Here is a 15,346-nt window from a genome sequence, read left to right on the forward strand (position 1 = left end):
CGCGCAGGGACAGGCCCTGCTCCCGCGTACGAAGAGGCTCAGGTGTTTCAAAGCGCAAGTGCCTCACAGGGCACTCCGGGGCACAAAGGGAAGCGCAGCACGTCAACCAGGCGGCGCCGCGGAGCTCGGCACGGCTCCCGCCCGCCCGCTCGGCCCCCACGCCTCTCGCTTGTCTTTCCGGCCGCTGTCTGTGGTTTGCCCCGGGAAGCGCGGCCCGCCGGGCGGAGCGCATGCGCAGCGCCGCGCTGGCCGGCTCCACATTGGCGGAAGGGCGAGCGGGCAGCCGGCGGGGAGATGGAGGGCGCCGGCAGGGAGGAGCTGGGTGAGGCGAGCCGTGCGGCATGGCGGCGGGAGCCGCCGAGGGGCAGCGGGCTGGCGGCTCGCCGCGAGGCGGAGAGCGCGGAGGCGGGAGCGTGAGGAGCGGCCGGACCACTTCGGCCCCCCTCCCCTGGAGGCGGAATGGTTCGGCCCGTGAGGGATGCGCTGCGGCGCTCAGCGCATCGGGGCGGGCGGGACGAACCATCCCACCTGGGGGTGGGTGGGTGGGTTCCGTCCTGCGGCTCCGCCGCCTCGTGCGGCGGTGGCGGGTCGGGCCTCTCGGGCGCGTCGCGCCGGGGACGGGGAGGTGGGTGGCGAGGGCGGAGCGGCGCGGCCCGAGTCCGGCGCGGCGGCACCTGCGGCCGGGCGTGGCTGCGGGGAGAGGAGCGCGGCGCCGGGACCGCGGGGCTGTCCTCTCGCTGCGGCCTCCTCAGGGAGGGAGACCCGGCTGGGGCTCTCCACAAGCGGGGGCGGCGGGCGGAGGGCGGGCTGCCGCCCCGCTGCGCGGAATCCCGCCGCGCAGGGACGGTTCCCTCAAGGCGTCAGTGTCACCTGGCGGGATCTTGGCTGCGTTGGGAAGTCGCGGTCTTGCATAGAAGTTTAGGAAGTACTTTCTCTTTGCATCGTTAGGTGATGCTTTTATCCACGGTGAAAGGTGGTGGGTTTTTTTTGGGAGTGTGTGTTGATATATTAGCTATATTTATTGCAGGTTACTCTTCAGATCTTTAAATCTGAGGTGTGAGGGCTCGTATATGTTCATCTCTTAATTTATCCATAAATGGACAAGAGAGAGCTCATAGCAGGTTTAGTTACAAGATACAGCTGGTTCTGATCTGGACTGGGCAGACTGAAAGCCTCATCTCAAAGCTGTGATCCTCTGTAAGCTGAAGTATTGGTCCTGTCTGATGATAATGATGGGAAGCAAGAGATGTGCTGCAGATTTTATTGTCCGAGAGGCTGATCCATCTTGGAATGAGAGATCGCCAGCTCTGGAGCAAAGGTGGCAGAAATTTTAGGGGGTTTTGGCTAAGATTCGCAGATTTGCCAGAGTTTGTCTGTCGGAACCCTTAGAACCAGAATTTTTTTATGAGATTAATTGTTTCAAAATGCAGATAAACACCTCATAAGGTTTCAGAAGTGTTTTAGAATCATAGAATCATAGAATGGTTAGGGCTGGAAGGGACCTTCAAAGGTCATCTAGTCCAACCCCCCTGCAAGGAACAGGGATATCTCCAACTAGACCAGGTTGCTCAGGGCCTCATCCAACCTGGCCTTGAACGTCTCCAGGGATGGAGCATCCACCACCTCTCTGGGCAACCTGTTCCAGTGTTCTACAACTCTTATGGTAAAAAATTTTTTCCTAATATCCAACCTGAATCTACCTCCCTCTATTTTAAAACCATTACCCCTTGTCCTATCACAACTGGCCCTCCTGAACAGCCTCTCCCCATCTTTCTTGTAGGCCCCCTTGAGGTACTGGAAGACCGCTATAAGGTCTCCCCGGAGCCTCCTCTTCTCCAGGCTGAACAGCCCCAACTCTTTCAGCCTGTCCTCATAGGAAAGGTGCTCCAGCCCTCTTATCATCTTCGTGGCCCTCCTCTGGACCCTCTCCAACTGGTCCATGTCCTTCTTATGTTGGGGGCTCCAGAACTGGACGCAGTACTCCAGGTGAGGTCTCACAAGGGCAGAGTAGAGGGGGAGAATCACCTCCCTTGACCTGCTGGCCACGCTCCTCTTGATGCAGCCCAGGACGCGGTTGGCCTTCTGGGCCGCAAGAGCACATTGCCGGCTCATATTGAGCTTCTCGTCCACCAGTACTCCTAAGTCCTTCTCCTCAGGGCTGCTCTTGATCCATTCTCCGCCCAGTCTGTATTTGTGCCTGGGATTGCCACGACCCAGATGTAGGACCTTGCACTTGGCCTGGTTAAACTTCATGAGGTTGGTACGGGCCCACCTCTCCAGCCTGTCGAGGTCCCTCTGGATGGCATCCCTCCCTTCCAGCGTGTCGACGGCACCACACAGCTTGGTGTCGTCGGCGAACTTGCTGAGGGTGCACTCCATGCCACTGTCCACGTCACCGACAAAGATGTTGAAGAGGGCCGGGCCCAACACGGACCCCTGAGGGACACCACTCGTGACCGGTCTCCACTTGGACATCGAGCCGTTGACCACTACTCTCTGAGTGCGGCCATTGAGCCAATTCCTTATCCACCGAGTGGTCCATCCATCAAACCCATGCCTCTCTAGTTTAGAGAGAAGAATGTCGTGCGGGACAGTGTCAAAAGCTTTGCACAAGTCCAGGTAGATGACATCCATTGGTCGACCCTTGTCCACCGATGCTGTCACCCCATCATAAAAGGCCACCAAGTTGGTCAGGCACGATCTGCCTTTGGTGAAGCCATGTTGGCTGTCACCCACCACCTCCTTGCTCTCCATGTGCCTTAGCATGGTTCCCAGGAGAGTCTGCTCCATGACCTTGCCAGGCACAGAGGTGAGGCTGACCGGCCTGTAGTTACCCGGGTCCTCCTTGTTCCCCTTTTTAAAAATGGGGGTTATGTTCCCTCTCTTCCAGTCATCGGGGACCTCGCCAGACCGCCACGACTTCTCAAATACAATGGCCAGTGGCTTGGCAACTTCATCCGCCAGTTCCTTCAGGACCCGCGGATGGATCTCATCAGGTCCCATGGACTTGTGCACCTTCAAGTTCCTCAGATGTTCCCGAACCTGCTCTTCAAGTACAGGGGGCGGTGGTTCATCCTCACAGTCCCTGCTAGTTCTTTCCACAGCTTGGGTGGTAAGACAAGAGGCTTTATCAGTGAAGACTGAGGCAAAAAATTCGTTGAGTAACTCAGCCTTCTCTATGTCCCGGGTAACCAGATGGCTTGGTCCTATTGAATACTTAATAAAAATTAAAACTTAACTGATGTGTCATCATTTGAAAGTGTGTTAATGTAGAAGTGTGTAGCTCGGTGTAGACAGGACAGTGGATTATTTAACATCTTTCTACATAAATGATCCATTGTGGGTTGGGGTAAAAGCACTCATCTGAAAGTGTATAATAAACTGTGGAGACCTGTGTATGCTTCGGTTTAGTAACTCAAGTGAGCCTTCTGGATTTGACAGTTATGATGCAAAGGTAAACAGTTCTTCCTGCCTAGCGATTTGCATTATTGACTTTCAACATTTGTTAGAAATAGCTGTTCTCAAGATTAACAAATTCTACTATAAAGAGAATAAATCTACTTCATTAAGTTACAGCCTATAATGGGGCAAAATAAATGACACAAAGATATATTTTCCAAAGAAAAACAGACTGATTCAAATAACTGCAGCAAGCATAGCTTTAGAGTGCTTGGAAAAACTAGCTAGTTAGCTAATGCTAACTTTTACTGTTCTGGAAAATGTAATTATTAGTATTTAATAGGATTTTTTAAACCAGAGGAGTTTTCCTTTTTAATTTTTGAAAGCGTTTGCTTCTTTGTTTTTGTTCCATGTCTCCTGTATTCAGTAAGAGTTATGGTAGTGGAAAATAAAAAGGAAACTGACTTGTGTAGAGTTGGTGTCCTGTGAACTTTTATTAACATTCAAGTCTTTGTTCATTTCGACCTATAGGCCAATGATGATGGACAGGTTAGCATGATACCTACTGAAAGCAGAATGCAGGTAAATGTAATATGTAGCAGAAAGTGGCGTGTGTGCAGAAAACTTTCATTTGTTGCCTTTGAGGCTGCAGAATTGCAGGTGCTCCTTTCAAATAGAGGTTCGATGCTGTTGGGACTCAAGTTTTATATGAAATGTGTTGCCTCATACATCGAGCCACTTTGTAAATAAAACTTTAATGTGGTTTTCAAAGTACATGTTTTTTACATGCTTTTCTGTCATCATCAGTGGTAGCTCATGGCTTTTAGCTGGGAAGGCAGTTGAGTATGAAATTGGGATGTTCTGTTGCATAAAACAGCAGAATGGTGTGGGAAAACAGATACTAAAAAAAAATGTAGCTTATACCTCCCCAGGACTTGGAAATAAATATTCAAACCACCATGATAAACATATTTAGACACCATTTTTTCACTGAAGGAATGGTCAGGTACTTTACCCAAGTGGCTGAAGTTGAAAAGCGGGTGTTATATTAAATTCACTGTTGCCTTCCTTTTGGGTTAAGATAATCGTGTAGCGTGGAAGACCTTGCAGTGAAGAAGGAGCACAGCTGTGCCTGAAGCAGTCTAAGGTTGGAAATACACTAAGAGCACATGCTTGCAGTTGTTTTTCTCAGTTGTGAGGCTGTGCTGTGTAGTTCAGAGAACTCATTGTGATTTTTGACAGTTTGGTGGGTCTTTCTGAACCTTGTCAGTGAAGCTTGAGATGACAGACTGTCTGGAGAAAGGTTCAAGTTGCAGAACAGCATATACCAAAAGGTATAAGGGGAAGTTACAAAGAAGATTTTATATGTGTTTGTGCTGGATGCAGCAAAAATGAATAGTTAAGAGGCTGAGAAGAAATGTTATGTCATGGAGGCAAAAGCACGAAGATCAAACCCAAAGTATTTGTATGTTATTTTGAGATACAGATGATTTAGTGGATCCAGCAGAGCATGAAGAGATGAAAAACAGGTTGTAAAAGTTGTGTGTGCTTGAAGATCATTTATATGAGAAATCATTAAAGTGAAAGCTCAAGAAATAGCGTGAGGATAAACTTCTCCATGGCGAAAATTCAAGGCCAGTAGAGGTTAGTGTATGCGAGTCATGCGTAGCAGCAGTTTTTGCTTATGGAGGGGAACTTTTACTCAACCATGTTCCAGCAGTGCGTGATTGGAAATGCAAAATCTCTTCTCATGCAAATTTAAAAACAGGACTATTATGATACTGCTGTTAGCTTAGGAAATGGTATAAAATTGCCACCACATGTGGTCTTCCTCAGGTCAGCACTCAGGAGATCCCCCCAGGAGTACTGCATCCAGTTCTGAGTACCCCAGCATAAGGACGTGGACCTGTTAGAACGGGTCTACAGGAGGGCCGTGAAAATGGTCAAAGGGCTGGAGCACCTCTCCTATGAAGGAAGGCTGAGAGGGTTGGGGCTGTTCAGCCTGGAGAAGAGAAGGCTCCTGGGAGATCTTGTAGTAGCCATCCAGTACTTAAAAGGGGGTTTATAAGAAAGATGGACAGAGAGGTTTTGCGGAGACCTGTAGTGACAGGAGAAGGGGCACCAGTTTTAAACTGAAAGAGAGTAGACTTAAATTGGACATCAGGAGGAAATTTTTTAGGCTGAGGGTGGTGAGGCACTGGAACAGGTTGCCCAGGGAAGTTGTGGATGCCCCATCCCTGGAAGTGTTCAAGGTCAGGTTGGAGGGGCTTTGAGCAACCTGCTCTGGTGAAAGATATGCCTGCTCATGGCCGGGGATATGGAACAAGATGATCTTTAAAGGTTTGTATAAACTATGGGTATGGACTAAAAGCACAGTGGTTACTGATATCTCAGATAGCAAAGGATTTTTTCCTCACAAGAATTTATGTATTGGAAGTGGTGATGCATGAAGGAACGTAAGAATTTAAATACCCAAGGATAATTATGTATGGCGTGAAGGATGGAGAGGCAGGATCAGGCTCATCAACTGGAGGAAAGGCTGGCTTTTGGAAGTGGATAACTGGTCTAAATTGGTTTAAGTGTGAGCTTTCTTCCTGCCTCTGTGAGAATGCTTATGTTTTCATTACTGCCATTGTCTCGCTCCTGAACAAAGATCAGGATGTAAGTCAAACGAGGAAAAGATGAAGAAAAGGGATAATGGTCCGTCATTCAAAGTGAAGAGGCTGGCTGCTCTTTGAATGATGATTCAGTCTGGAAAGACAGTGTCTCCTCGTGTTTCATGGGTTATCTGTCATCCTGTTCTTCGTGGTCTTCCATGACAAATACAGTGAATTTAAATAAATCAGGACAGCATGAATTGTCTGACCTGCATATATCTTCCTTCTATTCCATTAATTCTTACATCCAAAAATACTTTGCTTTTTGTCATAATCCATCAACTGCTCTGTGAGACAAATGAGCTTATGGCTCAAGATCAGGGGTAAGGCCAGCCAGGGGATTGGAAAGTGTCTGCTACAGACCACCAAATCAGGAAGAATGGTTGAATGAAGCCTTCTTTTCATAGGTCCTGGTTCTCATGGAGGACTTTGCCTCCCTAGGAGATATTAGGTGGTAAATGTGGCAGGGCCCAAGGAATTGAGGATTTTTCTGGAGTGCTTGTAGAATGTTTTTTTTCATGCAAGTGTTTAATAAGCCAACTAGGGAAAACCTGTTGCTGGTTCTGCTACTCAATGAATAGAGAAGGTGAATGGCAGCCTTGGCTGCAGTGACGATGATGAAGTTGAAGATCCTGAAAAGAAGGAAGGCAAGTTCCAGATTGAAGTATGCTCTGTGAAGGTGAATGTATGCATGTTCAGGTTGGCTTGGTCAAGAGTCTAGTAAGAGTATAAAACAAACATTTTTGTTCTATTTATTTTATAATGAAAGAGTGGAATCATAGAATCATAGAATGGTTTGGGTTGGAAGGGACCTCAAAAATCATCTAGTTCCAACCCCCCTGCCATGGGCAGGGACACCCTCCACTACACCAGGTTGCTCAATGCCTCATCCAACCTGGCCTTGAACACTTCCAGGGATGGGGCATTCACAGCTTCTCTGGGCAACCTGTTCCAGTGCCTCACCACCCTCAGAGTGAAGAATTTCTTCCTTATATCCAGTCTAAATCTGCCCTCTTTCAGTTTAAAGCCATTGCCCCTTGTCCCATCACTACAAGCGTTGTAAAAAACCCCTCTCCAGCTTTCTTATAGGCCCGCTTTAAGCACTGGAAGGAAAATAAGAACTTGTTCTTGTTGTTGTTGAATTTAAAGTTGTTATATTTTTTTTATGTTATAATCTAGAATTTACATAGATGCTATGAATTAGTTTCTAAATAGGTGCTATTTTATTTTCCAACCAGAGTAGAACCCAGAAAAATTGAGTGCATTTTGCCTGTCTTATTGTGCTGTTCTTTGGTGACAAAGAAGTTGCCTCCTTCTTTGGTGGTGCCTGATGGAATATCCGTAACTAAGAAAAATAGACTTGTACTTGAACTTCTTTGAAAGTTCTCTAAAAATCTTTAAAATTTCTTGCTGTTAAATATTTTGATCCTGAAATCTTGTTCTGTACTGCTTTAACTTTTTGTGTGTTTTAAGATGTTTCTAGTGTGAATTAAATCTACTAGTTATTGCAAATATGTGTATTTTGGTTTGGGCTCATTTAGTATAGTATTTCGTATGCATTTGTGGAACATGCTGAAATAATCAAGACTGGTATTCACATAGATGATAGAAAAAAGCCACTCAAAAGCAATCTTGTTTAAGGACAGCCTGCTTGGAAGCAGTCCTTCAGTAAGCTACAAAACCACAGGAAAAGTTAAAAATGACAAATGGTTTAAAAAAACCCCAAACCCTTAAAAATAACTGAATAGATGAACTGAGGAGGATTAGCTTGCTAACTGTTTAGAGCAGAGGCTGTTTTCTTACTTTGCATTTCTGGTCTTGACAGTAAGTTTAGTAATTATCAGAGCTGGGATAGTGATAACAATAGCCCTGAGATGACTCGATGGCTTTAGGCATGGACAGATGAATTTTTGAGGGGGAAAAAAATAGCTTGTCTTAGGAAAATTCTCACTACTTAAAAAATGAGGGGAATGCTTGAGTATGTCTAAATCCATTCTTAAAGGACTACTTTTGTGATCAGAATAAGGACCAGGAAGTTGGGAGAAATGTAAAATGGGATATCTATAAAATTCAGAGTCTTGTAAGTGTGATCTGGTGGTATGGTAAACTGTGGATCTGTGTATGTATCACACGTTCCAGTATCAGGCTGGAATGGAAGAAGAGAAATTCACTTTTCTTCCTTGACTGAGCAGTTGCTGATACCAGCGCTGTTGGTCTCAAGAGTCGTGCTGGTCCCCTCATACTGCTAAATAGGGACCTTGCTGCATGTTGTCATTATTGTTTAGCATTACAAACAGCATCCTACAAAATGTGATGGAGTCAAAACTGGAAAAGTGATTTTCAGTTAAGTGGTAACAGTGATTTCTTTCCTCTGTTGTTGAATCTTGAGTGATCACAGACTTTGCATGCTTGTATTTTGGCTTGTTCCTAGTGAAAACACTTCAGATTGTTAGTTTAGACTCAGTATTTTTAAAAATGAAAATGAGCCTAATCAGTTGCCCACTGGGTGAAACTTCCAGCATTGGCACTTTTCTTCCTCTGACCCTTGAAGGGACAGACTTTTACTCCAGAACTAGAGTCTTGGCGGGTGTCGAATGAGCCCAGCAGTGACTCAGAGCTGACAGAGGGTGGTCGTGGCACCCTCAAGAACTAGTCAACACAATGCTATGGGAGTAGACAGAATGGACTTCTTGGCTGACCCTTCTTTGGATCAATAAATAGACTATATGCCGTGTAGTGAAAGATCATTAAGTCTGTCTTGACTTGTATAATTAGAATATCCCTGAGTATAAATTTGCTTTACAGTGTACTTTCTGGCTGAGTCTCTGGCCTCTGATTTTGCTCTCCACTGACCATCTTTGCTTCTGTTGAGTCCTTTCATTACTGGCTTTTGACTTTATTGACACCAAATTCAGATGACCCTTTGTTGTTTTCAGTAGAGTTTGAGCTATATGCTTTTAGTTTTAACTACCTGGATAAACTACCTTCTCCTTTATAGGATGTATTGCACTTGTTCTACAGTTTTTCTTTGTAAGTTCCTCTTGCTTAGGATTGGCTTCAGTACCCTGCTGATGGCTTAGACATCTTTTAAGGTTTCATAAAATCCTTCATGGTTTGCTGGATGACTGCGGTGTGTTGACCCTGGCTGGATGCCGGGTGCCCACCGAGGCACTCCATCACTCCCCTTCTCAACTGAACAGGGGAGAGAAAAGATAACAAAAGACTTGTGGGTTGAGATAAGGACAGAGAGAGATCACTCACCAGTTACTGTCATGGGCAAAACAGACTTGGCTTGGGCAGATTAGTTTGATTTATTGCTAATTAGTAAAAGAGTAGGATAATGAGAAATAAGAACAAATCTTAAAACACCTTCCCCCAGCCCTCCTTTCTTCTAGGTCTCAACTTCACTCTTGATTTCTCCACCTCCTCCCCTCCAGCAGTAGCAGTGCAGGGAGATGGGGAATGGGGGTTGTGGTCCGTTCATCACACACTCTTTTCTGCCACTTCTTCCTCCTCAGGGGGAGGACTCCTCACACTCTTCCCCTGCTCCAGTGTGGGGTCCCTCCCACAGGAGACAGTCCTCCATGAACTTCTCCAGTGTGGGTCCCTTCCACGGGATGCAGTTCTTCACTAACAGACTGTTCCAGTGTGGGTCCCCCATGGGGTCACAAGTCCTGTCAGCAAACCTGGTCCGGTGTGGGCTTCTCTCTCCATGTGTCCACAGGACGTGCCAGGAGCCTGCTCCAGCATGGGCTTCCCGCGGGTCGCAGCCCCCTTCTGGCATCCACCTGCTCTGGCATGGGATCCTCCATGGACGGCAGGATATCTACTCCACCGTTAACCTCCATGGGCTGCAGGGGGACAGCCTACCTCACTATGGTCTTCACTGTGGGCTGCAGGGGAATCTCTTCTCCAGCGCCTGGAGCACCTCCTTCCTCTCCTTCTTCACTTGACCTTACTGTTTGCAGAGTTTTTGTGCTCATGTGTTCTCACTCCTTTCTGCGGCTGCAGTTCTCCAGCAGTTTTTTTTCCCCTTCTTAAATATCTTATCACAGAGGTGCTACCACTGTCGCTGATGGGCTCAGACCTGGCCAGCAGTGGGTCTGTCTTGGAGCCAGGTGGCATTGGCTCTATTGGACATGGGGGCAGCTTCTGGTGTCCTCTCACAGAAGCCACCCATGTAGCCCTCCGGCTATCAAAACCTTGCCACACAGACCCAATACAATGGCTAATTTTCAGTATGTTTTGTATTTCCTGTCTAGTTTTGTGCCTGTATCTTGTTTTCAAATTGAGTAATAATTTTTATCAGATTGACCGTAACAAGTCCCCAGAATAAAACTCATATTTGGCAGGTTCATAAACCACTATGTACTTTAAAGATGTCAGTTGTCCATACCTTCTAACTGCATCTGCAATCTCACAGGTGTTACACATTTCACAGGTATTTAGTCAACATCTATATTTTTCTACAAAATAAATAAGCTTGGTCTGGTTAAGGTATTTAATGTTCACTCAAACTATGAAATATATTTACCTGCTGAACAGTAATGTCTTTTGGAGTATTCTTCAATGTTTTCAGAGTTCCATAAATAGTGTGATAATTCAGTAAGATGTGCTCTTACACACTCAGAAATACTCAGTGTTTTATTTATTTTTGAATAGAAAATGTCAAAATCACAGGGTGTGCTTTTTTTTTGTGAAAATGATGGAAGTTGAGATGTATTCAGTGCATTTTATGAATGAATACTGTGGTAGGCAAGTGTAAGATCAAGAATCGTTTTTCTCTTGGCAGGATTTGTTTTGCTTAACTGTAGTAATTTAGAAACAGTTATAATTTAATCAACATTAAGCTGGTGAAAGCTGTTAGTTTTGCCTGAAAGGCAAGTTTGTTCAGTCCTGGCTGCTTGCTGTTGCTTGGTGCTGTTATTTAGCTGGATGGTGGAATTGCATTTGTTGACTGCGGTGGTGATTTATGCTACATTAAAAGCTTCATGAAATTGCATCTTTCAGAGGATGCAGTCTAATTCCTTCATCTTGGTTCTCTCGCCGGTGACTGGAGATGTCTTCTGTGGTACCTGTCTTAGGTACCATTTTAGGATGGGGTGACTGGAGAATACCCTTGCTCACCACTGATAAGAGTAGACTAAAGGCTTAGTTTTGCAGTAGCTGATTGTGGGTAAGATGGATCTCATCCTTTTGTAACAATGAATGACTTCTGTTTTGCTTTATGTTGTATTCACTTGTAAAATGATCTAAAATATCAACATTTTGATAATACAAAGTTGTTTTTCTTAATGAAAAATGGTAGTATTTGACCATAACAATAGTGATAATAACGATAATGAGATGGTCTGCCACTTTAAAGAGAGAATTTCCCGTGCAAACTTGTGCTATGTGTGTATCTGCCTAAATCAGCTTCATAATTAGGAGGAACATAAACCTCATGGCATGGAAAGTTTGAGTCATGTTTTACTTCTAAACGATAAGTTTGTTTCTAAAGCTAATGTGATGTTAACTTTCTACAGACATGGAAGTAATGAAGCCTTTAATTGATGAACGGAATTCAGATGGCATCTCGGATGAAGAGCATGAGAATAATTTCCTGCCAGTTGAGAAGCATTACCAGCTTGATAATGAAGAAGGCATTACGTATGTAGTACTCTTAAGTATCAGCTTGTTAAAATTTGTTGCCTCCAACTTTTTTCTCACAAGTAGTTTACTGAACTCTTGCGGGGTTTTCTTGCACACACAGTATAGTTTTGTGGTTATACATCAGGACTTTGCATAGTTCTGCCAAAAACCAGCCCATTTTTGAGTAGATTCTTAGTTCTTTGCAAGTAAACAATGTACTGGCTGTAAAATATTCCAAGGTGCCCATTTGTAAAGTGATTGGGTCACTCAAAATCCAAGCGCTGTTTAAAGAAGGTTTTGATAGATTTTATTTTTCGTAAAGAAACTTCAGAAGACTTTGGAAATAATTTCTTAAAGTTTAATTAGAAGAACTTGTAAAAGTTTTGTTTTTTTTTTCTTTTGATAAATCTTTGGCTGTCAAACTTCAGATTTGCAGCTGGTAATTGTTTTTAATGTTATTGATTCTAAAATAGCATTGATGAAACTTGATAATTTTGACTCTGAGGCAAAAGGAGAATAAAATTGCATAGAAAGTAACCTTTCACAAGCTGGAGGGAGGAACTGAAGATCAGACTTGTATGTTCTACTGGAGGGAGCTCACATATAAAGATGAATAAGAATATTATTTGAATGTACTGGGCATTCTGTAAAGGACTGCTTTAAAGTAATTGAAGCTCATAATTTATTCCTTTATTAATAAATGACAGAGGGTGTGGTTTAATTTGCCCCCTGCCAATCTCAGTGTACTTTAGTGTGACTTTTTATATTTTCATCCTCAGGTTTATTCAAACACTTACGCACCTCCTCAAGGGAAACATTGGAACTGGGCTTCTTGGTCTTCCACTTGCAATAAAAAATGCTGGCATTGTGGTAAGAATTCAATAATTTTTCAAAGATTAGAAAAATGATTGAGAAAGTTCTACAGATAACGTGTCTGAGCCTGAAACCGAAAATCTTGGTGCTTTTTTGTTTGTCACTACCAACTTGAACAGACTTATGTTCTATTTTTCTTTAGTCTGAAGTTAGTACTGAAGGTTGAGGTTTTTTTTTTTAATTTTATTTTTTACGTAAAGTTACTAGTTCCCCCTGAAGACTTTATAGCATGTGTTGTATTTTTGCTTAGCCAAAATGTTTTTCTGGCAAAACCAAAAACATTGTCAGAAAAAAGAAATATTTTGAATCACTCAGACTCCTATGATGGGAATTGTTATTGTGGGGTTGTCTTATCTTTGTCCAGACTTCTCTAGAGCCAGATCATATGTCCTAGGATGCAGCATCAGCTTGTTAAATCGATCTTGTGTTTCTGCAGAAACAGGGTACAGCGCAGCTCGTTTTACCAGGTAACAAACAGTGCATTTCCTAAAGCAGGGTGAATTTAATCAAGTGAAATTTTCACTTTATGAGTAAATAATCCTGTAATTTTTTTTTATTACAGGATGTTCAGTTTAAGAATGAAAGTTACATGTGAAAAGCAAGTACCTTCTGTGAGAACTTTTGGTTGAACTTCTACTCTGAAATAAATTACCTAATTTGAAAATTATCTATAACTTGTAATAGTAGAAGTTATCAGGGTTGTGATTTTTTTGGTTTTTTTTTTTAATATTGCACATCATCAAGTCTACTACTGTGGAGGAAAGAAACTTTCTTTGTCATTGCCACTTCGAATTGTGCAGTGAATGCAGTCTTCTCTCTTGACAAATTTTTTTGGCAAATACTGTAATGAAGCTGTTAGAGTGAAGTTGTTCACGCCCATTTGATCTTTATGGGTTGATCACCCCTTAGTAGCCTTCTGTCGAGTAGTCAACTAAAAGTAAGGAATGCTATAAAACAATCAGCAGCAAATCCCCCTCTGAGAGGGGTAAAAAAAATCCAGTTGCGTGTAATTTTTAATTCTGAATTTATTTGCTACCATGTGAAATTTTTGCATGTAAAGATTTTCCCTCAGCATATTTTCATGAAAAATTCTGTTTATCTTCCATGTCCTCCCCTTTTTTTTTCCATACCAGATTGGACCAATCAGCCTTGTGTTCATAGGAGTTATATCTGTTCACTGTATGCACATCTTGGTACGTTGCAGCCACTGTCTATGTCAGAGGTAAATGTGGAACTACTCATTCTGTTGCTGAGTTTGAGTATTATTTTTTTCTTTCTTCTTTTCTATTTCTAATTTTTGGCCTACAGAATGTCCTGATGATGTAGCAATTTCTTCAGGTCAGAATCTTGTGCTTCAAAGACACAACACTCAAATTCTTACTGTGCAACTATAAATGATAGCTGTGCTTTGTGCAACATTGCTTTAATACATTGAAAGAAGGTTTCTCTCTGATCATACAAAATGAAAAAATATTTCTTCTTTGCTCATACATAAAATTTAGTTGGTTTGACTTACATTGCTTAGTATCACAGAATTACAGAATGTTAGGGATTGGAAGGGACCCCAAAGGATCAGCTAGTCCAATCCCCCTGCCGGAGCAGGACCACCTAGATCAGGTCACACAAGAACACGTCCAGGCGGGTTTTGAACATCTCCAGAGAAAGAGACTCCACAACCTCTCTGGGCAGCCTGTTCCAGTGTTCTGTTACCCTTACTGGGAAGAAGTTCTTCCTCATGTTTAAGCAGAACCTCCTATGTTCCAGCTTATATAGAATCATAGAATGGTTAGGGTTGGAAGGGACCTTAAAGATCATCTAGTTCCAACCCCCCTGCCACGGGCAGAGAAATCCTCCACTACACCAGGTTGCCCAAAGCCTCATCTAACCTGGCCTTGAACACTTCCAGGGACGGGGCATCCACAACTTCTCTGGGCAACCTGTTCCACCTGCCTCCACACCCTCAATGTAAAAAATTTCTTCCTTATATCTATCGAAATCTCCCCTCTTTCAGTTTAAATCTATTTCCCTTTGTCCTATCACTACATGCCCTTGTAAAAAGTCCCTCACCAGCTTTCCTGTAGGCCCCCTTTAGGTACTGGAAAGCTGCTATAAGATCACCCCGGAGCCTTCTCTTCTCCATTTCCCCTTGTCCTATCATTGGATGTCAGTGAGAAGAGCCTGGCTCCATCCTCATGACAGTCACCCTTTCACAGAAGAATCATAGAATGGTTAGAGTTGGAAGGGACATCAAAGATCATCTAGTTCCAACCCCCCTGCCATGGGCAGGGAAATCCTCCACTACACCAGGTTGCCCGAAGCCTCATCCAACCTGGCCTTGAACACTGCCAGGGATGGGGCATCCACAACTTCTCTGGGCAACCTGTTCCAGTACCTCACCACCCTCAATGTAAAGAGTTTCTTTCTTATATCTAACCTAAATCTGCCCTCTTTCGGTTTAAATCCATTGCCCCTTGTCCTATCACTACACGCCCTTGTAAAAAGTCCCTCACCAGCTTTCCTGTAGGCCCCCTTTAGGTACTGGAAAGCTGCTATAAGATCACCCTGGAGCCTTCTCTTCTCCTTTACATATTTATAAACATTAATGAGGTCCCCCCTCAGTCTCCTCTTCTCCAAGCTAAAGAGACCCAGCTCCCTCAGCCTTTCCTCATAAGGGAGATGCTCCACTCCCTTCATCATCTCTGTGGCCCTGCGCTGGACTCTCTCAAGCAGTTCCTTGTCCTTCTTGAACTGAGGGGCCCAGAACTGGACACAATATTCCAGATGCG

General features: G+C 44.0%; 1 protein-coding gene across 1 annotated transcript in view; it reads left to right on the forward strand.

The window, feature by feature from the left end:
* The first annotated feature begins 258 nt into the window (after nt 1–258).
* SLC36A4 (solute carrier family 36 member 4) overlaps nt 259–15,346 on the forward strand; it is a 113,166-nt gene continuing 98,078 nt past the window's right edge. Inside the window, exons 1-4 of the mRNA XM_086614205.1 lie at nt 259–322; nt 11,582–11,705; nt 12,467–12,557; nt 13,694–13,782. Of these exons, the coding sequence (XP_086470331.1) occupies nt 295–322; nt 11,582–11,705; nt 12,467–12,557; nt 13,694–13,782 (332 nt within the window). The 5' untranslated portion in view covers nt 259–294. The remainder of the gene's footprint in view (nt 323–11,581; nt 11,706–12,466; nt 12,558–13,693; nt 13,783–15,346) is intronic.

This window comes from Tauraco erythrolophus, chromosome 1 (genome assembly GCF_009769465.1).
Source record: "Tauraco erythrolophus isolate bTauEry1 chromosome 1, bTauEry1.pri, whole genome shotgun sequence".
In the NCBI taxonomy this organism is placed as follows: Eukaryota; Metazoa; Chordata; class Aves; order Musophagiformes; family Musophagidae; genus Tauraco; species Tauraco erythrolophus.